This window comes from Odontesthes bonariensis, chromosome 14, assembly GCF_027942865.1.
Source record: "Odontesthes bonariensis isolate fOdoBon6 chromosome 14, fOdoBon6.hap1, whole genome shotgun sequence".
Taxonomy (NCBI): Eukaryota; Metazoa; Chordata; class Actinopteri; order Atheriniformes; family Atherinopsidae; genus Odontesthes; species Odontesthes bonariensis.
In genome coordinates this window covers 31,195,141-31,218,535 of record NC_134519.1, presented here as the reverse complement: position 1 = coordinate 31,218,535, position 23,395 = coordinate 31,195,141, and the positions used below count along the sequence as shown (strand labels likewise).

The 23,395-nt window shown below is 39.7% G+C and overlaps 1 protein-coding gene across 6 annotated transcripts in view; it reads left to right on the top strand.

Moving 5' to 3' along the window:
• LOC142399387 (uncharacterized) overlaps positions 1 to 22,692 on the top strand; it is a 47,487-nt gene extending 24,795 nt beyond the window's left edge. For 2 of the 6 annotated variants that reach the window (XM_075484011.1, XM_075484010.1), the window contains exons 43-74: positions 198 to 566; positions 871 to 1,221; positions 1,377 to 1,712; positions 1,806 to 1,937; positions 2,083 to 2,235; positions 2,512 to 2,628; positions 2,723 to 2,896; positions 3,026 to 3,230; positions 3,725 to 3,879; positions 3,961 to 4,073; positions 4,219 to 4,300; positions 4,444 to 4,581; positions 4,988 to 5,150; positions 6,462 to 6,577; positions 7,001 to 7,147; positions 7,355 to 7,468; positions 7,587 to 7,703; positions 7,800 to 7,958; positions 8,156 to 8,317; positions 14,290 to 14,452; positions 14,541 to 14,728; positions 14,812 to 14,904; positions 15,170 to 15,374; positions 15,783 to 15,970; positions 17,305 to 17,402; positions 18,026 to 18,210; positions 20,852 to 21,051; positions 21,165 to 21,333; positions 21,433 to 21,542; positions 21,654 to 21,779; positions 22,234 to 22,360; positions 22,494 to 22,692. In XM_075484011.1, the coding sequence (XP_075340126.1) occupies positions 198 to 566; positions 871 to 1,221; positions 1,377 to 1,712; positions 1,806 to 1,937; positions 2,083 to 2,235; positions 2,512 to 2,628; positions 2,723 to 2,896; positions 3,026 to 3,230; positions 3,725 to 3,879; positions 3,961 to 4,073; positions 4,219 to 4,300; positions 4,444 to 4,581; positions 4,988 to 5,150; positions 6,462 to 6,577; positions 7,001 to 7,147; positions 7,355 to 7,468; positions 7,587 to 7,703; positions 7,800 to 7,958; positions 8,156 to 8,317; positions 14,290 to 14,452; positions 14,541 to 14,728; positions 14,812 to 14,904; positions 15,170 to 15,374; positions 15,783 to 15,970; positions 17,305 to 17,402; positions 18,026 to 18,210; positions 20,852 to 21,051; positions 21,165 to 21,333; positions 21,433 to 21,542; positions 21,654 to 21,779; positions 22,234 to 22,360; positions 22,494 to 22,504 (5,166 nt within the window). In that variant the 3' untranslated portion in view covers positions 22,505 to 22,692. Of the gene's footprint in view, positions 1 to 197; positions 567 to 870; positions 1,222 to 1,376; positions 1,713 to 1,805; positions 1,938 to 2,082; positions 2,236 to 2,511; positions 2,629 to 2,722; positions 2,897 to 3,025; positions 3,231 to 3,724; positions 3,880 to 3,960; positions 4,074 to 4,218; positions 4,301 to 4,443; positions 4,582 to 4,987; positions 5,151 to 6,461; positions 6,578 to 7,000; positions 7,148 to 7,354; positions 7,469 to 7,586; positions 7,704 to 7,799; positions 7,959 to 8,155; positions 8,318 to 14,289; positions 14,453 to 14,540; positions 14,729 to 14,811; positions 14,905 to 15,169; positions 15,375 to 15,782; positions 15,971 to 17,304; positions 17,403 to 17,507; positions 17,579 to 17,608; positions 17,661 to 18,025; positions 18,211 to 20,851; positions 21,052 to 21,164; positions 21,334 to 21,432; positions 21,543 to 21,653; positions 21,780 to 22,233; positions 22,361 to 22,493 lie in introns of those variants that run through there. The other 4 variants (XM_075484012.1, XM_075484013.1, XM_075484014.1 and 1 more) reach the window with 4 other exon arrangements.
• Positions 22,693 to 23,395: the final 703 nt, after the last annotated feature.

Genomic DNA, 23,395 nt, shown 5'->3' with positions numbered 1-23,395 from the left:
GCAAATTACCCACAATACTGCGTTCCAAAAGAATTCAGGAGAAAGTCCACTAATATGAAACATTAAAAAATATATATACCTGAAGCACTGTAGCTGTACAACTGAAAATTGGGATTAACTTTTGCTAAATTGTCCGGAATGTCAAATAACTGGTTGTAATCTATCTTTTTTATTTGTTCCATTTTTTTCCATTACAGACTTTTCTGCCTCCACAAGCCTCAGTCAACGTCTCTGTCACCCACTCAGGTTGTTTCACAAATCTGAGTACAGTCCTTCAGGCAGGGGGGGTACTGAAAGGAAGTCTTGGTCTGTCCCTAACTTGTAAACCTCACCTTACACTGAAGGCATCTTTGGTACACTTTATAGAGGCAATAAAGATGCAATTTCCGACTCAGGGAGAGCTTCTCCTTAATTTCTCAACTGTAAGTAATCCTAGGGTGGCGATTGGCCTGGAGCTGGGGCAATGTTATTTCAGAGGTGATATGGGGAACACCGTGGCTTCACAGACAGAAGTTTGGCAGTCTTCTTGCAGTGTCAATGTGACCAGCTACTGTCCTTTACTGAAGGTAAGATCCTTTATGAGTTGGTTTTTTTTCAATACTGCCTAACACTGGCTACGGGGAAACCTGATTAAATTATTATATTTAACAGTGACAAGACAATGATTACTATTTCTTTAATCATAGTTTAAAGAACTACATGAATCCCATGTGTTTATCTTAGCATAGCCTCCTTTGAAACATAATTTGAGCTCTATTAGAGGGCAGAGGTACAACTCGCTTGTCATGGCAGCAGTAGACAAGCGAGAAGTACAACACCATAGATGTTGTTCACCTTCATGTATGTTGTCCACCTGTGTTTATGGTTTAGGGGACGATCCTCCCTGTGTCCCTGGCTCTTCAGGGCCTCCTATCAGTTACTCCCTGCCAGCTGACAGTGTCCTCCTCACTAAGGGCAGACAACCAGGATCTCTCGCTAGAGCTAAATCAGTCCTGCAGGTCTCCACATCTATCTGGGACCCTCAGACACTCCTTCCTTGAGCTGAGGAGTCAAGGTCTGCCACAGATTGTCAACATAGAGGCTACTGCTCCTGAAGGCCCTGAGCAGGCCAGGGCTCTGTTTATCAAAGTGGGGACATGCAACATTAGAGCCAGCAGAGTCATAGCCAGAGGAAGGGCACAGTGGCTTTGGGCTTTGGAGTCGAAGTGCCCAGAGTTATCGGTAGGACTTTATTCAATAATTCATCCAATTTAATGTAATTTTACTCTTTGTCTGTATGTGTACATCCAAAGTCAGATTAAAGAGGAAATTATGCAGTTTGGTTGGTTTGCTACCTCTTTTAGTCAAACTAACGGCAGACTTGTTGCCCATTAAAGGCTCATTTGAATGGTTCAGTGTGGCAGGATCCTCAAGGCATCTGGTCAGCTTTGCTCGACGCTGACCTAAAGGGCAGGAGAGCTTTCCTTAGGCTTGATGTAAAGCCCTGGCCAGAGCTAAGTGTAGACGGTGAGCTCAACAATGACATCCCTGCCCTCAGACATCTGACAAAAAGTAGCAGACTGAGATTAACCAGCAGCTTCATAAAACTGCAACATGATGTGGAAGTGCTGGTCATGATGGAGGAGTGCGCGGTCAGAGCCAGTGGAGCTGTGATGTTACAGCCTGACCTGCAGGGGTTGCTGGTGTATCACAACAACTGCACAGTGATCCAGGTACAGCTGCCACTAAATGCACACATAGAATATTATTCATCTCTCATTGCCTATAATGTGTAATATTTTTCTGCTTCCTGCTTATGTTTCTAGGAGTGGGGAAGTCCGCACAGAATGCAGGCTTCTGGATCTCTGGTTGTTTCTCCAGCTTTTGTTGATTCTTACATCTCTGCGGCGATAGATGATGTGGAGTTACAGGCTCTGTTGGCTCTCAGAAAAGCTGACGTATGAAGTCAGAAGCACCTGAAAGATTTGACCATTTTATATTTGTCACATTTCCGGAAATGTTAAAAACATGCCTATGACATTTTAAATAAATTCACAGTTCCATTGACGGAATGATGTCACCTTCTATTTTCTGCTGCTGCAGGATCAGAATGAAGCATCACTTCATGTAAACCACTCCTTGCCCCTGTTGAAGAAACTTGGTCTCCCCTTGAATACTGCGCTAAAGATGAATTCTGGGAGTCACAACGATGGTTCATACTTTTTCATATTCAACAGCAGTGCAGGAGACCAAAAGGTAAAGATAGATCAGTTCATTGAAAGGTTTTTCAGTATTTTGTTTATTTTTTTAACATGAACATTTAAACCTTTAGCACCTGAAGTCAAGAATTCTATGCGGGATATGTTTTGAAAACCTATAAGTATGGAGGAAAGAACAATCACAACACTAGAGAGATATCTTATCTTTCTATGTTGTGCACTATAACTTAACAATAGAAGGATTGTCATTGTTCATATTTTTTTTCTGAGTTCTTTTACAAGTGCTAATGTTGACTTTCTAAAATGTTTTCAGTTAAGTCAAGAGATGACAGTGTCAAAGACTTCTGAGACAGTGAGAGTGAAGTGTGATGTTCGACACACACTGAATTATCTGATGGATCTGGGAGTCCCTTCAGTCAACAACATACAGGTTAGATCAGTCAAATATACCCTCCAAAAAACCAAATGACTAATTAATGAGGTGGAAGGGATGTTAGCTAAAGCCCAACAATGACTGTGTGCAGGTGGAACTTAGAGCTTCTGAAGGGAAGGCCTTGACCTTACTGTCTGAGTATGGAGATGAGCAGGCAGGACTAAGGCTTCATGTAAAAAGTTTTCCTCTGATCAAAGAAATAAGAGGAAACATGTGGCACAGCTGGTCATGGTTACATGACCAAGGGCTGCCGCTTAATATGGAGGTACTGTCACGTACTTGCATTGTATTTAATGACACACATAACTTGGATTGCTCATGTGTTCTTTTTTAAGAGTTACACTAAAGAGAAGTTTCTGCCCTGAATTTTTGTTGTTGTTGTATTCTTTCCAAGGGCTTATGTTCTATCAAAGGAACCCTATCCCAGCTTCAGTCAAGGGCTCAGCTCAGTGTGGCCGGACACAAGCTGCTCTCGTCTGGTTTCAATGTCAGTAACACCGATGGACATCTGGCGGCACTTTTCTCGTATTCTCCTTCAAGTTTCAATCAGACAAGGACACCCCACAAACTGGACACTTTCCTGACCGCTCAATTCAAAGGTAAAATGGAATTAAAGGTGTGTTTAATTCTTGCTTGCTGTGCCTTTTATAATGGTTCTTTAAGTTTGAGATGTCTAACTCTACCTGCAGATGTTACTGTTTACTGTGTGAGAGCAAAAGGCTCACTCAGCCAACACTCTTTAAAAATCTTGTTATTATGTTTTGATGTTCATTTACAATTTTTTTCCATAAGGTTCAGATTTTTATGAAACTCCTGCTTCAAATTACTCATCATTTCCTAACCATGAATCTCTGAATTTAATTTACTATTACCAATTGTCAACCCAGTTTTCAGCTCTGTTTTAATGCTTGACGTCCATGTTCTTGCTTGATATCTGTTTAAGAAAATCCGACATTTTCATTTCTGAATTACAAACAACTCCAGATCTTTTCTTGAAACAGCCAAAGAATGCATTGGACAAATCCTTCTTTTGTGATGGATGTCAGTATTCTGACTGTAGCCTGAGACAGCGATGCTCTGATACCCTCTGCAGGCTCTCAGCGAAGCGCTTTAATAGATGTTTGCAGCCAGGACTGGAGGGTTCGTTTGGTGGGGGACATTGGGGGCTGGGGGACACATGGAGGGACCAAGGAGGCCAGAGTCACACTCAAACACACTGTACAAGGAAAAACTCACCCTGCCTTCCAGGTAATGTAAGGTCAACATGCAGATAAATTTCTAACAACTTTCTTCATCTGTGCTAACCACCTCCGTCACTATTGATTATAGGTAGAGGCCTGGGGAAGGCTTACTGAGTCACAGCTGAGGTGTTCTATGGCTGTAAACCCTGAACTGAGCTCCTCATTTGCACTCATCATCCAGGGACACCATGTCCCTCATAGGTATTGCTGATACACACAAACTGACTCTCCGTCAGACATTCACTTCTATGATGGTATTTAAAAAATCTGAGAATCAAACTAATATTAAACATTACAGCATATGATCTTATAAGCACATGCATTCACATATAGATGTGTTGTCTAGCAAGGACCTTGTGGCGAAGGTGGTCCACAGCATTCCCAAGATGTTGGTCTACCTGCCCTCTCAGCTTAATGTTCGATCTCAGGTGGGTTTTAATTCGTTAATGCGTTCTTATTCTAATTCTATTTGAACTAGAAATGAACGCAGTTTTGAAGTCAGTCAATTCACAGATTTGTCAGCATGAAAATTACATGTCTCAGAGAGACAACTATCTCTCTGCCCTCCCAGCTGAACCAGTCTCGGACCAGTGTGGCAGGTTTGCTGGAGGTGTTGTCAGGCAGGAGGAAGCTGTGGGCTTGGGGGGAGCTGGCAGCCATCGAGAGCGGATATAGACAGACTGTAGAGCTGAAACACTCCTGCCCACAGGTATTTAGGAGCTCAATTACATCTCGACTGTCAGTAAAATCTGTGTGTAATATTTACATGTAAGGTCTGCCCTCAGAATTCATAAAAAAATTTTTACTCGCAGTACTGAATTGTGTTTGTGATGTCTAATTTGATCACACACTATGTACACTACTGTTTATACACAAAGTAACTTAAGATGCCTGAGTGCTAATTTGAGTTTTTTGGCTAGTACATCATCAGCTGATGTGTTTCTCCTAGTCCTGTCAACCTTTATCAAGATCGAGCACATAATGCTTGTGACTTTAGGTAGTGCACTCAAAATAACACCTTCTACAGTATTTGACTCTTCTAGTCCTACAGCTCCTAAAAGGTAAGTTGTTCCGGCATCTTAAATGTTTGATAAATAGATGTTTTTGTTCTGTAGCTGAAGCCACTGCCCAGGACCATCGCAGTGAGGACAGTGTATGAGGGCAGGGACTGGAGCTACCAAGTTCAACAGGCAGCTGTGTGGGGTAATCACGAGTTCAGCTTGTCTGGCCTGTACTCTGATCCTCCAACGCTGGAAATTGGGAACCAAACACTGAAAGGTGAATTATTACACACCTACCTTGCTGAGCTTTCTAAAAGGCCACATCAGTACTGTGTACAGTGCATGCAGAAAGTTTTCAGACTAATCTTCGTGTTGATTCATTTTTCACTCCAGAATTATTTGTGTTGTGGTTTTTTTTAGATGTATATAGTTTTTCAAAATTTTTGTTATGAATTACAGTGATATATTGATAAAAAAAATAATCCAGGGTCTTTTCATAGTACTTCCTTAGAGCACATTTGGCAGTAAAGTCTTCTTGGAAATAAGTTGGTTGCTTTTTTGGCTCACCCATCTTCTGGAGGCTTCTCACATTCTCAGAATCGTTTGAAGTTCAACCCAGCTGGAGGGGGAGTGCATAGTCATTTTCAGGTCTCCCCAGAGAAATTCTGCTGAGTTCAGGTTCAGATTCTGGCTGTTTTACAAAAGCCACTCCCATGCTTTCTTGACAGTTTGCCTCAGGTTGTTGTCTTGTTAAAATGTAAATCCTTGTCCAGGCCAGGGTTAATTTTTACTCTAGAAAAAGATTTCACTCTGGGTTACTCTGCATTTTTGTACATCCATCGTTCTTTCTATCCTGATTAGTCTCCCAGTCCCTGTTACAAAAAAACAAAACATTCCCATCGCATGATGCTGCCATCACCATGCTTGACTATAGGGTTGATATTGAGAAGATGCCCAACAAATCACAGGATTTTGCTTCTCATGGTCCGAGAGTCGTTCAAACTCTCAGCAGTCTGTCATGTGACATTTAATGAATCAGGCCACTCTTATTGGAAGAGCTCTGCTCCAGTTGTTGTCATTCTTCAAGGTTATCCCATGTCCACACAGAAACTTTGGATCTCATTTATAGTCACCTTAGGACTAGTCACCTGTATGAAAAACACCCATTTTTCTTGGTCTCTCAGTTTGGCTGGAAAATCCTTTCTAAGATGTTTTAAGGTTCCAAGTCTTCAATTCCAAACATACTGAGGCTTCGGTGATTTGGGGTGCTTTCAGTGATGTAGAGGGTTTCTTGTATCCTTCCACATTGACAAAATCCCACAACTCCAGCAAGTCTACTACAGTTCTTTCGACCATAGCTTGGTTTTCTCTCTGAGATACACCATCAAAAGAAGGGAATTTAATCTATTTTAAGATGAGTCTTAAACATTATAAAATATGGAAAACTTGAAAAGCTCTGAAAAGTTTCTGTTTTCACTGTAGATAAAACACAAACTTGACATTGGGTGCACGGTCCTTGAATGTTATATCCAGTTATATTATCTAGCTGACTATATTGTTAAAGTCTCTCTTGTGTCCTTGACATTAGTTCAGATCAGCTGTATTCCCCGTTTGACCAGTTTGGAGGTGATGCTGGAGCGCTCCTTAGAAGGCAGACTGGACAGTGTTTTACTGGGCTGGATGAGGCATGGACAACACGAACAGGTCAGACTGAACAAAGTGTTTCATTAACCGGATAAAAAAAGAAATTACCAATTATCATTGGCTTTTGATTCTAACTCAGTCATTTTTATTTCTAATAGCTTTACTGCTAGGTAAAACTTGGTATTGATAAGTTGTTTTTTTTTATTATCTCCTGATTCTTAAAACTTGAGAATTGAATGTCATGTCTGGAATAAAGTTAAAGTCCGAGTTAAGTTGCTTGCTAGTACCACCTATAACGTTCCACAGAGCGCCCTGATGCCAGCTTTGCATCTGTTAATTGAATAAAGTCAAATCAGTATATATATCTCCTGTCTATTTATAAAACATACCAGAGTTTTATGAAATGCCATGTATGAGCATCTGTTTCGATTTCTCTTTTCTTTTTTTTTTTTTCTTTTTGTTTCCCTTTTTTGTCTCTTGTAGGTCAGAGCTCTCAGTGCATGGAGTCGCTCTGAGGAGAGAAACGAGACTAAACTGGAGCTGAAGCAGCCCTTCTCCTCCACACTGAGCCAGCTGTCCCTGTTCACACTGTCACACAGCTCACAGAGGGAACAACGCAGCAGCTGCCAAGTGCGCAATGATATTCACACATTAATTTACATTTAGGATAACATTTGAGAAATTCCAAATTCCAGTGTAACTTAAGAAGAGCTTGTTGACTCTCTCTCTCTGTGTGTGTGTGTGTGTGTGTGTGTGTGTGTGTGTGTGTGTGTGTGTGTGTGTGTGTGTGTGTGTGTGTGTGTGTGTGTGTGTGTGTGTGTGTGTGCGCGTGCGCAGACCCATCTATCATGGGACAGTGCAGCCCCTGTCAACATCTCTCTCAGCCTGAACAAGCAGTGGCAGACCAACTCCAGCAGGGGGCAGGCGTGTGTGCTGCTTTCAGCACAGCAGGTTGGTCGATCCTCAGCATCTTCAAAAGTCCACACGGCTGAGGCTACATGTGAGGCAAATATATGTGCACAACATCCATGTTTCTTAATCTGCATGTTTGTGTGATGGTTTTTTGCAGATGGTAGTGTCCTCTGTTAAAGGTTGTGTGTCCGTGGGTCGGGAGGGAAACTCCTATTCACAGAATGCAGAGTTAAAATGGCACAACAAGAGCGTTAAGCAAGGCTTCAAGTACCAGGTGCTCAGCTTTATATTATGTGGAAAGGCATTTGAATTCTACAATCAAGGGCAAGCATTTTGAAAAAAAAAGTTTTGTTTTCTTGTTCTGTTCCAGAAAAGTTTTTGGGGAATGCACAGTCTTCAGGTTCATGTTGGTCTGGACAGAGTGTCTTCTGCGCCTTGTCCTTCACACACACTCCTGGCCAAAGTTCAAACCAACCTCATGGACCGTTTGGAGCACACGGTGCTGTTGGGTGTCTGTCCATCAGACCCTGTGAGTACAAACACCTACCCACCATTTGTTTCTTACTGAAAGGCAAAGTCGAAGCGAACTTTACACGAGTAAGGATCTGGCAGAATCTTTTAATTCAGTATATATACATTGTGCAGCCATTCTATTCTTTCACTTGAATGATCCAATCTTAACCAAAGGCTTCGGCTTTGTTTATTTCCTTTCTGTTTGTCTGTTAGACTCTGTCGTGGTCAGGAACTCACAGAGTGAGCTCAGATGAGGAGCTGTTTTACACTCAGTCCCGCCTGTCATTGACAGGTCGACCGTACCAGTGCAGCTTCACCCTCGCCCTTACCAACTCTTCTACTGCTCAAGCAACCAACATGTCACTGTTCTCTGAGGTAAAGCACATGATAAATAGTCACCTATAATATACTTTGAATAGGAACACCTAGATTTGGTTAGGTAGTAAAACATTTCGAACAACCTTTTCTCACTTCTATGACCTGCTGCTTTGTGGTTATGGTAAAGGTTGTAAAAAATATATGGGAAACTGATGGTTGATCTAATTTGTTTCAGCGGGAGTGAAAAGTTTTCACAAGTTATAAGATATGATTAATTGCTTTTCGCATAGAAGGATTTTATCACTCTATGTCTGTAAAGCAGAAATGACGCTACTGCCAGCAGGTGGTTAGTTTAACTTGCCGTATACACTGAAATTGGTGTCAGTGGCTCCTCTCACCCTGAGCTGAGGTAATAAAATGGGGACTGGGTAACTCTCTTAAGAGTCAAAATCCCACTCTAATCTCTCTGTTGCAAACAGGCTCAACCACCCAGTCAGTCCAATTCTCATGTCCTTTGTTTGATTTTCTTAGGCTGAAGTTAAACATTCCAGTTACAGCGTTGTTGTTTTATTCCTGTTCTTATTCATTTCCCCTGTCACCTTTCTTTAACCCTGTGAAGTTTTCAACAAGGTCAAGGAAAAGAGCTTTGAAAATGTTTGATTCAAAGTGAATTTTTGACCATTGAACTGGATCCAGAGTCCCCCCATGAGGCACTCTGAAAGACAGCCCCCTTCTTTCGAATACAGTGATGTAAAAACAGAGTCAGAGAAATGTAAAAATAAATCATTCAAATAACATGGGCTTGGTGAAACAACTGGGGGGAGAAAATGCAAAGCTGAAAGAACATACATAGATTAATCTAGATATATGAATATGTGAAATAACATAAATACTAACTGAATAAGATTAGTGGATTAAACAGAGGGAAAATGCAAAGAAAAAAGAAAAATAAATTCAGGGATAATTTATCCTTTTCCTTTGTGGAGAGATTGCAAGATGGCCGCCGAGAGCAGGGGTGGTTTGTCAGGCTCCACTCCTCTCTCCTTTTTTCGTCTACAAAACTTTTTCCTTCTTATAATTTTGGCTCTGCAAACTTCTAACTCTCCAATTTATGATGCTGGGGTAAATGATAACCAAGTCTGCAGCCAACTAAGGATATGTTCCAAGAATATTCTGGAACCTGCTCCAAACAACTGCTATGGAGGATATGGCTGCACATGGTTCCTTTGTCTATGGGCACTTGCACTTTGTCTGGGATTTTTCCAGGTATGCTGCACACCTACACCAATACCCACTTTCCAACAGCGGCATGGAGACAAAAAGACTGCTTATCTCTGGCTTCTGCTCTGTTTATGGCTTCTCTGTGTCCCCCTTAGTCAGTATTTCATATCAAATGAGCCACCTACAGGCACCTTTTCAGATGCCAAGTTACAATATATACTGGACATTCCCAAACTTAACTTTTTTGGACACGGATACTTGATCATTTACACCTTATTTTGGCAGAAAGATCACTATCTTTTTGGAGTAAGCAAGGTCAAACAACAACACACCAAAGGGAAAAATAAGAGATACATTTTGTATTTTTTATTATTCATGCTGTTACTAAGTGGCGATATCCAGCTGAACCCTGGCCCATCAAGTAACAACATTGGCCACACAGTAACAACAGGAACTGTCACTTGCCAAGGTGTGGACACTCAGCTCAACACAATGAGTGCTGGATCACTGGAACCTTCACTGATCTCAGCAGGTACAAGTGACTGCTTCAACCTAGTTCCTCAGCTGGACTCAATTATTGCAGGGAGCTTGATTATCCCCCAAGAAATCAAGCAGAGCAGGAGCTCCTCCCCACAAAAGGACTCAAGCCCAACCCCTTTGCTCAAGACTCAAGCACCTGTACCATCATACCTCTCCCCGCAGCAGGACAGATTCAAAGAAAAAATGGCCTACAGCAGAGCAGCTTTCCAGCAAAAAGGTGTGAAATATTTTCAAACAGTAAACCATGCAAAGGTAATTTGGGCCTCAAAGAAAAAACCGAAGGGCATTACAGGTGGTCTTTTGAACATACGAAGTATTATACCAAAGAGAGATGAAATTCAAACATCTGTTAACAGACTCCAACTTGGATTTTTTGGCCTTGACTGAAACCTGGCTACAGAGTCACACCCCAACAACTATGATTGATGTGCCTGGATACACCTGCTTCCGCAAAGACAGACTGTCAGGAAAAGGAGGCGGAGTGTTAATTTACATGAAGGACAGTTTTAAATGCACTCAAGTCAACCTGGATACTTATGGATTAGAATGTTTAATTTTAAATGTGGTTTTGTCACCTAAAATGAACTTTGATATAATTGTATTGTACAATCCACCGAAACACAACGTAACATTCTATCAAAATTTTGATGATTTGCTTAAAGCACTAAACCATAGATCAGAAAACATGGTACTTGGAGATTTTAACATAAACTGGGTGGACAAAAACTGTAAGCAAAAACTTAAAACAGTTACGTCCAAACATAAACTACACCAAATTATTAAAGAGCCGACCAGAATCTCCAAAACTAGTAAAACTCTTATAGACCTCGTCTTTACAAACAAACCTGACAGAGTGTCAAAAACATATAATTTGTTAACAGCTCTATCAGATCATAATATGATTCTGATAATTAGGAAACTTACAAAAAAATGCCTACAGAGACTTTCCTTCAAACAGAATCGTAATTATTTGCCAACAGGAATTCCTAAACAAAAAGTCAATCAATTTGAACATGAATTAAAACATCTAAACTGGGATAATGTCTTGCAAAGTAGTGACACAGACATATGTTGCGATATTCTTACAAATACTGTGGCAGATGTAATCCAAAAGTTCACCTGCCCTCTTAAGTTGAAGCATAAACCAACTCTGCCATGGATAAATAATGACATCTTCTAGTTGATGAAGAAGCGGGATCATGCACTAAAAATATCACTATCTACAAAATTACATACAGATACCCTTATCTATAAGGGGTTACGAAACCGGGTTGTTACTGAATTAAGAAAGGCAAAAACAAATTATTTCATGCAATTAATAAATGACTCGGGTGGGAATAGCTCATATCTTTGGAGACATATTAATACACTCCTAAATCATAAACCAAAGCATCATAGAGACATAAAGGAACTTAGTATTAAAGGAACGATTTCCACTAACATCAAGGAAATAGCTAATGAATTAAATACATACTTCATACAATCTGTAGATGAACTTACATCAAATTTCCAAAAAACTCTCAACACAGATGAACTTAATTTAAATTTTCAACAATTACAAAACTTAAACAACGTTGCTAATGGTCGGGCTTCCTGCTTTAACATTGAAGAAACTGACCGCACCAAAATTAAAAAAATTATAATGCAATTAAACAACTCAAAGGCAAAAGATACATTTGGGATCGATGTTTTATTTTTGAAAAAACATAGTGCCATCTGGATAAACCCATTACTCCATTTGATAAACTTGTCCATTAAAGAAGGGAAATTTCCACAAAGTTTTAAAAAGGCTATTATTACCCCAATTTATAAATCTGCTGCATTAACTGATGCCGGTAATTATAGACCAATATCAATTCTCCCAGCAATGTCAAAAGTACTTGAGAAGGTTATCGCTAATCAATTAATGAACTATCTTGAAAACAATCAGTTTTACCATTCTAAACAGTTTGGATTTCGTAAAAAATGTTCAACCGAGATGGCACTGTGCCATTTCACAGAGGGAATAAAATGTTCCCTTGACAACGGGAATGTGGTTGGAGCAGTGTTTTTGGACTTGAAGAAAGCCTTTGACACTGTAAGTCATGAGATACTTATCAGTAAACTAAGACATGAATTTAAATTTTCTGTTCTTGCTGTTAGTTGGCTTAGCTCATATTTGAAATATCGACAACAGTGTGTTTGTTTACAGAATGTGAAAACATCTCCTCTGAACAGTAAGACTGGTCTGCCACAGGGATCAGTTTTAGGCCCCATTCTTTTCTGCCTATACATAAACGATTTACCTGCTATCTGCACAGACACTGAATGTCAGATGTATGCCGACGACACAGTGTTTTATGTTTCAACAAAGAATCCCTGTCAAGCCTCAGATATCTTAAATAGACAGATGGTTACTGTTTCAGAATGGTTACAAAGGAATCACTTAACACTTAATCACAAAAAAACAGTGTCAATGTGCTTCTCAATAAGAAAGAAAGCCTTTGAGAAATTCCACATTACTATTGATAGTAAAGAAATTGAAGTGGTAAATGCGTTTAAATACTTAGGTGTAACTTTAGATCCTTCACTTAAGTTTGAAGCACATATAAAGAAGCTGTCTAAAACGGTAAAAACTAGTCTGAATTGTTTCAGACTCATCAGGTCATGTCTTTCTTTTGGGGCAGCTCATTTATACCTGCATGCTATGGTCCTCTCACATTTGTCCTACTGCATCACTGCCTGGGGCCAGGCCACTGACTCAGCAACTAGACCTTTATTCTCACTCCATAAACAAGCTTTAAAAATTTTAGATCAGAAGCCACAAAAGTGGCACCATTGTAAAATCATTGAGAAATATAATATGTTATCTTTTTCCAATTTTATCAAATTCTCTTTTTTGAAAGTTGTTTTTAAGTGCGTAAACGGACTGGCCCCACAAGCGATGTCACAGATTTTTAGTAAGTCAGACAGCTGTAGGACAATAACAAGAAGCATGAGCAAGCAAAATTGTAAAATTCAAAGACGCAGGACAACATTCGGCCAATCATCCCTTTCAGTGCAAGGTACACACTTATGGAATTCTTTACCACCAGAAATCAAATCCCAAACAGAACCAAAGATGTTTAGTGTCAAAGCTAAACATTGGCTTAAGCAGCAGCAGAAATGTAAACATTAACTTCTTTCTCGTCACTGTCAATACAGCACTTTATTAATGTTTAATATATTTATCTTGTATAATTTTTAATCTAAATTTTGTATCTGTGTTCATTTATTCATGGTACCCATTCACTATATTTTTCACTGTATTTGTATTATTGCACTTATTGTGCTCAGTATTTTTTATCCTTCTCTAACCTGACCAGGGACAAAGACTGCAAATTAGCTGAAGCTAGACGTCTTGTATGCATCGCATTTTTCATTCTTTGTGGCAATGCTGTATGTATCGTCCCTGTTAAATAAACATTAAAATAAAATAAAATAAATCAATGAATGGATTAATGATTAAATCAATAAAGGAAATTGATATTCAAATAAACTGCAAAGTTTTACAAAGCTAAATAATCTGGTTGGAAATTAAAGTAAAAATATCAATTTATTTCACATTCTCTAAGTTAATTATTGCTTTTTTGCCTTATTTTACTATCATTTGTTGGCATAATAATTGATTTATAGTGTCATTTATATATTTTTATGTGTATTTTTTATTATGGCAGTTTCAGTTCACCAGCCTCTTGGTGCAGGGAAGGAATCAGCTCTTATGTAGGAGCTAAAAGAGACATAACAAAGTTCTATGAACTATAATTGTATGAAGTTACTGCAATTATGGGCACAAAACAAATAGTTATCTCAGCTATTAAAAAAGGTTTCTTGTATTCCAAAATTCCCTTTGGGGCTGTTATCTGCCACATGAACCAAGGGACCACTTTAGGGCAACTCACACCTTTGGGGATGTTCCAAAAACAGGATATGGACATGTAGGACCTCATTCAGAGTTGTTTTAGGGTCAGTTCAAAAGCATCCCTTCAGAGCGGTTTTGTCATGGTCAAAGCTTTCACAAAATGGTTGCGTCAACTCAAAACGCCTAATACGTATCACAATCCTCCACCTGCTCCATTTATTTGAAAATTTTGTGCAAAAACTCAAAGTTTTGTTTTGTCACCAGTTTTTTTGTTGCATGCTATTAGTTACTCAGTACAGCAAGTCCTTACCATCCAATAAAATTCTCAGATTCTTATTGTTTTTTTTCAGTGTTGTTCCTGATAAATATACAGCTGTACACTTTCCAGTCTAGGATTGGTAATTGGAGTATGGAGATTGGAGGCAGTGCCATGTCTTGGCTCCGTGGGTCATGTCTCCAGGTGCAGGCCACACTGGACCACAGAGAAAAGGTTTGGCTGAACGGGTCATTAGAGGGACGGTGTCTTCAGACCACAGCCGGTTACACAAATGGTAAATACAGAACAATCTCAGGAATAAATGCCATAATTTCAAAAACACGAAGACCACAACGTAAAGAATTCTGTCCTTTTCTGTGCAGGTTCAGGCCTCAAAGAGGATCTAACTGTGGCAGCGTGTATGGGAGCAAATCACACCCTGAGGATAAATGTGCAGAGAAGAGATGAGAAAAGAAAATCTGAAACTCTGGGAAGTGTTTTTCTGGGATCGGTCAACCAGAGGCTAAAGCTAAAAGCGAGTGGTTGTTTGCAGAGTTTAACTGCAGCAGAGGTATTGCTGATGGCATCAAAGCATCCCAAGCTCTAACCCAGTTTGACACGTTTTAACTTTGTTTGCTTTTGTTCATTTCCCAGGAGCGGCTTCACTATTTGAGCTCTCAGATACAGACCAAACTCACAAAGAGAATGAAGACATTACAGCATGTCCTCATAGAATTCAGGAAACGGGTAACCACAGCACACATGCTAGCATGCACAAAAAAGCCTGTGTTGGCTTAGTGCTATCCAATAATGTTGGGATCTGACTTTGAAGGCGTTACTGCAATGAAGTTTTCAATTCAGTTTCAATAAATAATTATGATTACAATTAATTGAATTCCAATTGGCTTGAATTGGACTTTATTATTTAAGTGCCTTGAGATGACATTTGTTGTATTTGGCGCTATATAAATAAAAATGAATTGAATTTAATTCTGTGCTGCTTTTTCTCCAGTCCAGTTCCAGCCGTCTGCTGCAGGAGTTGAGTGCTGTCACTCTTCATGTCTCACAATGGTCTGAGGCTCTGCTGAGACAAGGAGACAGAGATTTGTTGAGTCTGTGGCACAGAGGGCCCCTGCGTAACACCTTAACCAAGAGCCTACCCTGCTTTCTGAGTCTGCTGCAGGACGCCACGCTGCTGGGAGAACAGGAGCTGAGGCGTGAGTGCAGAGACAAGATGCTTACCTGTTGTTCCAGCTTAATGAGGGCCAGTTGCTGCACCACCATTTCCCTCAACAGAAACTATGCAATGCAAAACAAATGTAAAATCATGTGAATGTAAATTAAGACATTCGTTTTTGAGTGAAGCACAGTCCATGCCTGTATTTACAGGCAAAAATCTAATTTCTTTAAGAAACTTTATTTCCTGTTCATGTTAAGAACATCTCTTCTGTCTTCTGTCTCATTATATATATATGCCTTCTGATTTCTGTCTGATAGTATTGAGTGCTGAGTTCTCCTCTCTATTTTATTTACTGTAACTTAAGTCTAGAAAAGTGACACTTATTACAACAGCTCTCGTTTTCTGTTTCTTTGATGACTGTGAGTGTTTTGCTTTTCATCCTCAGGGCCACTTGCCACTCTGGCAGGTGTATACCAGGATGTGAAGGGCCAGAGGTTGGAGGAGAAGTGGAAAGAAGCTGTTTCAACATGGACTGAGAGGCTGATGGATGCTCTGCCTTTTCTGCTGGAAAACCACCAACTGAGGCCACTTTCACAGGCTGGAGTCATCGCACTCAGAATCGCTCTGGATGTGGTAGGAAAACTACCTTTTCAAAAAAAAAAAAAAAAGTATTATCAATATCTGTTTGGCTTTTTCAAAGTGTTTTATACTGTAGACATTCCTTTCAACTATTCCAGATATTTCTGTGTGTTTGATACAGAGTGTGTAGTTTTTTGGAAACACGGATAATTTACCCTGTAAGGAAAAAACCTTTCTAGAAAAGTTGAGAAATGTTTTAAAATGTAATAAAATCTTAAATCTCATAGACATCCCATATTAGCAATATCATTTAATCATTTATGAACATTGACTTACCCCCTGCTGCGTCCTGTGAGACGAGTTCCAGCCTCGTTTTGGCGTTGATGAAGGTAGTCCGGCTATTTGGCTGGGGCTTAAAAAATAAAGCGTCTTGCTTCTCAAAACAATACACTTTCGAAAGAGTAATACATTTGCATCACAAAATTGTTCATCCAGAAAAAGTCAGACCTCACAATCGCTTGGCGCTATTTTTGCCTCCCTTCATATCAATGCGTTCAGCCACCTGCCGATAGCTGCATCTGTTACGGTGTTTCCTGCTCGGAAGCAGGGGACTGCTCGGTCTGCTCTTCGGTCTGCAAGGTTTACACAGCCTGTAGTGATACGAAGGGAGAGAGAAATAGCGCCAAGCGATTGTGAGGTCTGACTTTTTCTGGATGAACGATTTTGTAATGAATGCATATTGTTTTGAGAAGCAAGACGCTTTATTTTTTAAGCCCCAGCCAACTTGCCGGACTACCTTCGTCAACGCCAAAACGAGGCTGGAACTCGGCTCACAGGACGCAGCGGGGGGTAAGAAAATGTTCATAAATGATATTGCTAATATGGGATGTCATACAGCTTCATGTCAAAAGAGGCGAACTATCCCTTTCAGATGCATCCACAAATGTAACTTGAAACCTCATTGAGCAGAAACATGCCTCTACCCCAACTGTTTTAGGTATGTTGTGGCATTAAATTTGAATTTGAATAGTTTATATTTCTTAAAAACAATAGATTTGGTCAGTGAAGCGACTGAAAACAATGTTCTTTTATTTTGAATAAAAGTTCAAAGTAATGAAAATCAGGATTAAGATAATAATTAAGATTTAAGTTTTTATTGAATTTTAGAAGTTTTCCAAACTTTTTCTGGAAATGTGGTATGTATAAAACGTTATTATGATGCACAAGTGAATAAAAGTCAGGGTCTGTAAAAGAGCGTGCATGGCGAGGACTGCCCTGAATATGACCATGGATCAAGGTTCAGACTAAAGAATAATATAGTGATAAGCAACAAGACTGTACATTTTCTCAATCATTTGTATCAGTTGTTGGTTTTCTCTGTCAATCAGGCAGGACAACAAACCTTCCATTGGACTGAAACCAAGTTGGCCATGGCTCTGTCAGGAGTCAGGAAACGACTTGCCTCTTTGTACAAATTCTCCCCCAGGTAGTACACAGATCCGAGACTTACTGAAAAAGCCCTGTAAACCTTGTCTTTCATAAAATGGCTTCAGCTTGTTGATGAGAGGATATATTCTTCATTTTGTTTCAGAAGACAGATGTGAGAAAAATCTTGATGTTTATTTCAATGTCTGCTGTGGACTACGTCGCTGTTTTTCAACAGTGTTTAAGTTACCTTGTTTTGAATTAAAGCGGGACTGAACAACATGAAGAGACATAGTCACTGAAAAGGCTCTTTGGCTCTGTGAGTGTTCAACCATGCAAGATAGAGTTGTGAAACTGTGCAGGTGTGTTGTTGAGATTAAAATGGGGGTTGTGTCTGAAAATCAGGTGCGGTCCAAAAAGTAATTTGCTGTTGTAATCTCTTGCAAAACGGCCATTAGATGAACTTATTTTGACTCATAGACTCAAAGTTGGCATTTGCTGCTAGATTACTAAATATCGAGCCAGAGCAAAACTGAGGATGCTTCCAGTAAGATATTTTGGGTAAAAATCCTATAAATATACATATATATATATGTATATATATATATATATATATATATATATGTGTGTGTATATATTATTATTTTTTATTTTATCTTTATTTATTTATTTTATTTTTTTCAGAGAATGTGCAGTAATTGTGTCAGTGCCACTACCAACCCTTACCTCACCAAGGGTAGCTGAGGCTGGGCTGGTGGAGACCCTTCTGGAGGAGTGGCTCCTGAGGCCCCTGCAGGCCCTCGCCTCGGTCAGACCTACTGCTGAACTATATCGTCTCAAGAGGAAAATCATGGACAGCCCCTTCATACGTAAGACATCAATTTAATGAGGCTGATGGTTTAACAGGTTCATTACAGAACCATGAAAAATCACTTTTGTTTGTATCTCATACTGAACTATGAAGTATGAAATGAAAATAATACAGACTGAGGCAAAAAAATTAAAAATCACCAGCCACCTTTAGCAGCAAATACTTTCCAGTTTGAACAATTCCAGTTAAACTGGAACTGGAATACCTAAGATGCATGTGAGCAAATAGGAGTACCCGGAGAGAATCCACACATACACGTGGAGAACATGCAAACTCCTCACAGAAAGGCCCCAGCTGGGAATTGAACCTAGAACCCTCTTGCTGTGAAGCGACAGTGCTAAACACCACACCACTGTGCAGCCTGTTTCATGACTCCTGTCTCTCAAATGATTTGACTCATCAAACCACAGGAATTTAGTTGGTCAGCCACTTCTGAGAAGGCCCCTTTTTGTTTTAAGTCTTTAACATTTGCAGGTTCTGTCTCACAGTTGAGCTTTAGAATCCAAAATCATAGCTTTAACTTTGCAAGCCTTCCAATATGTTGTATTTCAGTCATCTTTCTTCTTAACCTCCATTGGATTTGCTTTTGATTTTGGCATCGGGGGCTTCTAGTCAGACCATGTAGCCAATTCATTCTATCTTTTCGAGATTGACTGTTAATGATTAGATAAGATTGGGTTGGTTGTATTTAAGGCTGGATGTGTCTGCTGTGGCTGCAACCAATTAGTAATGCAGTCTGGTAAGGTTTTTGGATTATGTGGGAGATTACTTATTTACACATGCCCAGTTGGTATTAGATAACCTTTTTGCTTAAGTGTATTTATACATCCATACATCTATTTTCTATTTTCTATACCCACTGGTGTGGGGGGTGGGGGCTGAAGCCTATCCCAGATGACCTTGAGTGAGAGGCAGGGTATACCCTGGAATAGTCGCCAGTCCATCAAAGGGCCATACAGAGACAAATGAGACGAACAACCATACATGTTCACACTCACTCCTAAAGACAATCTAGAATCACAGATTAACCTGACATGCATGTTTTTGGACGGTGGGAGAAAGCTGGAGTACCCGGAGAGAACCCACACATACATCGGGGAGATCATGCAAACTACACACAGAAAGGCCTCAGCCAGGATTCTAACCGCTCTTGCTGTGAGGTGACAGTGCTATGACATTTCAACTCAGATGGTTTTAGGTAAAATTTTGTTGAAAGATCTGACACAGTTGAAACATACGAATAGAAGAAATCAGGAGGGATGAAATACTTATTCATAGCAATGGTGAATCTTAGAGGCAAAAATTTGATGTTTCAGTTATTAATTATGGCTTTGTTGTGTTTTTTGTTTTTTTTTACAAGAGGTTTAGAGAATTCAATTTCAATTCAATTTTATTTATATAGCGCCAAATACAACAAATGTCATCTCAAGGCACTTAAATAATAAAGTTCAATTCAAGCCCATTGGAATTCAATTCATTGTAATCATAATTATTTATAAAATAATCCAATTCATTCATATAGAGCCAATTCAAAAACAATTTCCTAGCTAAGAAAACCAACAGATTGCAGCGAAACTTGTCTTCAGTCCAATCTCCCGTCTTGAGCGTGCCTGAGGCGACTGTGGAGAGAAACGACTCCCTTTTAACAGGAAGAAACCTCTGGCAGAACCAGACTCAGGAAGGGTGGCCATCCGCCTCGACCAGCTGGAGTTTGAGAAGACAGAAAAGAGGGGGATTCTATTATTAAATTATTCTTCATATACACTGGCACGAAAAGGTTGAATTTGTAGTTAAAATATGACCAGACCATCATCAAAGTTACAAACATAATCTAATTTATCCAATAAAGTGGATTTACCATATCTTTGTTTTGCTCATGTACAGATGGAACCTTTTATTCAAACTTTGAGAGTGTTGGTTTGAAACAGTATGTGAACACTCTGACTGACAAAATCAACTTAAGTTGACTGGAGTCTGAGTTGGCAAACTGAAATCCGATCAAAGAGTAATGATCGGTGGTTTGGGTCAGATTTAAGTTTTTAAAAACATTTGTATTTTGCTCTTCACAAAAAGCATCGGCTGATGTGAACCATGCATATCAAATAAAACAGATCTCTGTAGACTCATCACTTTTACTTTTCAAGAAACTATTGAAAAGTTTCTGGAAACTATTACAAAGCAATCTCAAAGAATGTGTGTTTTCATCTGCCCAAATTTAACCAAGAGGTATTTTGACACAGCACAGTTCCACTTGGGTAAATGCTTTGTAGATTGATAAAACTGTGGTTGAACCGTTTGTGCAGAACAAACAGCACTTCATTTGGTGTATTAAAAAAAGCTGCCGCATACCAACATGAAGATCATTCCAATGATGAGTTGCAGTTGAATGAGCGACAGGATGTGGTGTTTTATGTCCTCTGGTCCTGAACAGCTTACCATCATTAATGGGAAAATGAAAATCATCTGGGCTCGGCTGTCCAGCAGAAGCAATGACTTCAAACAAATTGTTACAAAAACTACCAAACTGGGCTCTTTCTACAAGTCTATTAAGAAATTAAGCACTTGGAGGTTAGTTAAATAACCAATACTGTTTTTCAAACCTTTCTTCCTGTTGTTTGCTTTTGTTTCCCTGCAAAAAGACCAAGCTCTGCTGGTGGCAGATCAGTTCGTGGTGACGTTTGATGGACACTTGTATGAGCTGCCAGGTTCGTGTCCTCTGCTCCTCGCCCAGGATGTCAGCAGCGACCCCTCATTCACACTGATGCTCAATAGAGACTCGCAGAGCTTCCTCCTGATACATATGAACAACAGCACCATCGACATTCAGCACAGTGGACAGGTAGGTGTTACTGCAGGTGTGAATTATGGGCGTTTTTTAAGGGGTTCCATCACAGCATTATACCAAGTTTGTCCAAGTGAAGTAGACGTATAAAGAAAGCGTTTGTGTCACAGGTGAAGGCTGACTGCAACAACAGTGTCATACACACTTTTGACAGTGATGATGGACTGAGTGTCAGGAGAGGGTCAAACATTGTACAGGTGTCCAATCAAAATGGAGGACTGGTGTCATGTGATCTGTTGCTTGAGGTGTGCAGCTTCACTCTGGATGGATGGTTACATGGTAGGAAGGAACCTGTATGACTTATAATGCCGTGCATTTGTGCACACATACCTCACAAACTTAACGTTCTGCCACATCTGTGTGCTTTTGTTTGCACAGGTGCGTCCACTGGTCTGTTGGGGACCAACGACAATGATGCAGGCAATGATTTTCCTTTGCCTGATGGATCTCAAGCCAAAACACTTGAAGATTTTTTCTACAGCTGGCAGGTGGAACAAAAATAGTGAATGAAATGAATACCTAAAACCATGTGTTCACAAATGTTTTTGTTGATCTGACGGTATCGATTTTAAAGCTGCTTTATTTGTCTGTGTCTTTAGTTAAGACCAAAATGTAGCAAACCCCCAGATACAGCAGAGAAAGTTTCTAAAGCAGCCATGAGCCCAGTGAGCTGCGACTCTCTGTTCTCTTCCCCTGATTCGCCACTGAGTCTGTGTTTCAGGGTGGTAAGTACAAAAAAAAGCTGGCATGCATCAGCAGTGTCTTAGATTAAGGGGCCACTCAAAAATACATGACTGTCATCACTCCCTTGTGAGATAAATCTGATGAGGTGTCAGGAGACATTATGAAGACTCATCAGGCACAGAACATTTCATGCAACCATAACCTCTTCTCACCTGAAATGGATCCCATCATGAAGATTGGGCTTCTGTAATGAGAAAAGCTCATATTTTAAAAAACACTCTGCACCTACTACTAAAGACTGAAAAAAGACAAACATTTTCATCCCTCAGATGTGCCAAAGAAAGAAAACTTTTAAAGAAGATTAAATAAATCATCTTTGAGTTGGGTGTAAAATTAAATGTTGAACCTGAGGGAAACTGAAAACAAGTCTTTTTTTCAAGTCAGTCTTTTTTTAGACTGATATGAAAGTTTACTACACTGCGTCTGTGTGGTTAGGTGGATCCTGGTCAGTTCCTGTCGGCCTGTGAGCTGAGCTCTTCCAGAGCCCCCTGCAGATTAGCATCTGCTTTCGTTCATCTCTGTCAGCAGAACTACATACCACTGGAGGTCCCAGTCCAGTGCAGTGAGTTAGACCAATACACAAAACATACATTATACTCTTTCCACATCCTTGAGCTGTTGTGCTGTATTTAACTTCAATACAAAAAATTAATTTAATAATCGTTTGACTACATGTTCCTTTTCTTTTGTTTCAGTCAGAGTATGAAAGAGGAACAAGCTGATGATGAGCCAGGATGACACCCTGAGTCAGCTGCTAAAATGGATGAATTTACATGTGTATACCACTGGCGGTGCTGCATTACTTTTATACTCATATCTTGTACTCCAATGTGTTGTTACACCTTATGTAATGTACCCTTAAATGTGACATATAATTCCTTTTTTTTTCAAGAATTGACTCATTTTCCTGTGGTCATGATGAAATGTCTGAGTAGCTTGGATCAAAATACCACTGGGATACAGTACAAAACCATTTTCTTCTCCATCTTCACAGCCCTGTTCAGACCAACCAGTTTTACTCTTCAACACTTAAAATAGATGGAACAGCTTCATGCTACCATGCAACCATAAACTTTGAACATAAATAAAACTCAATAAGCATCAAAACACATTGTACTGTTTGAGAGAGCATACAGACGCTAACAAACTAAGCGCTCATACTAGCACACCCAGCAAACACAGCTCACACTACCACTAAATAAACTGATAGAATATACTTGACTACCAATATTATTAGTGACTGCATTTCTCTACAAGGTCATTCTGCCGGCGATACGCACACTAAAGTACATAAATCCAAAGAATCTGATGGCCAGATTATTTCTCAAATACTTAGATTTCCCTTGTCTGCAGTTTGACAAAAGACAGCTGATAGTGATCCCTCTTTGAGGCATAATCTCATACTTTAAACTGGCCCAGGTGGTAAAACAGTCTGACAAAAAGTGGTTGGCACACATCAGAAGGTTTTTGTTAACCACTGACGGAAAATTGCCCCTAAATTGAGTCTATCCACTGGGCTCTTATTCTGCTGGGTTATTAACTGAATAACATTTTTCAGGCGTAGGTGGCCTGGAACAAAATGACAGAGTGGTGGTTT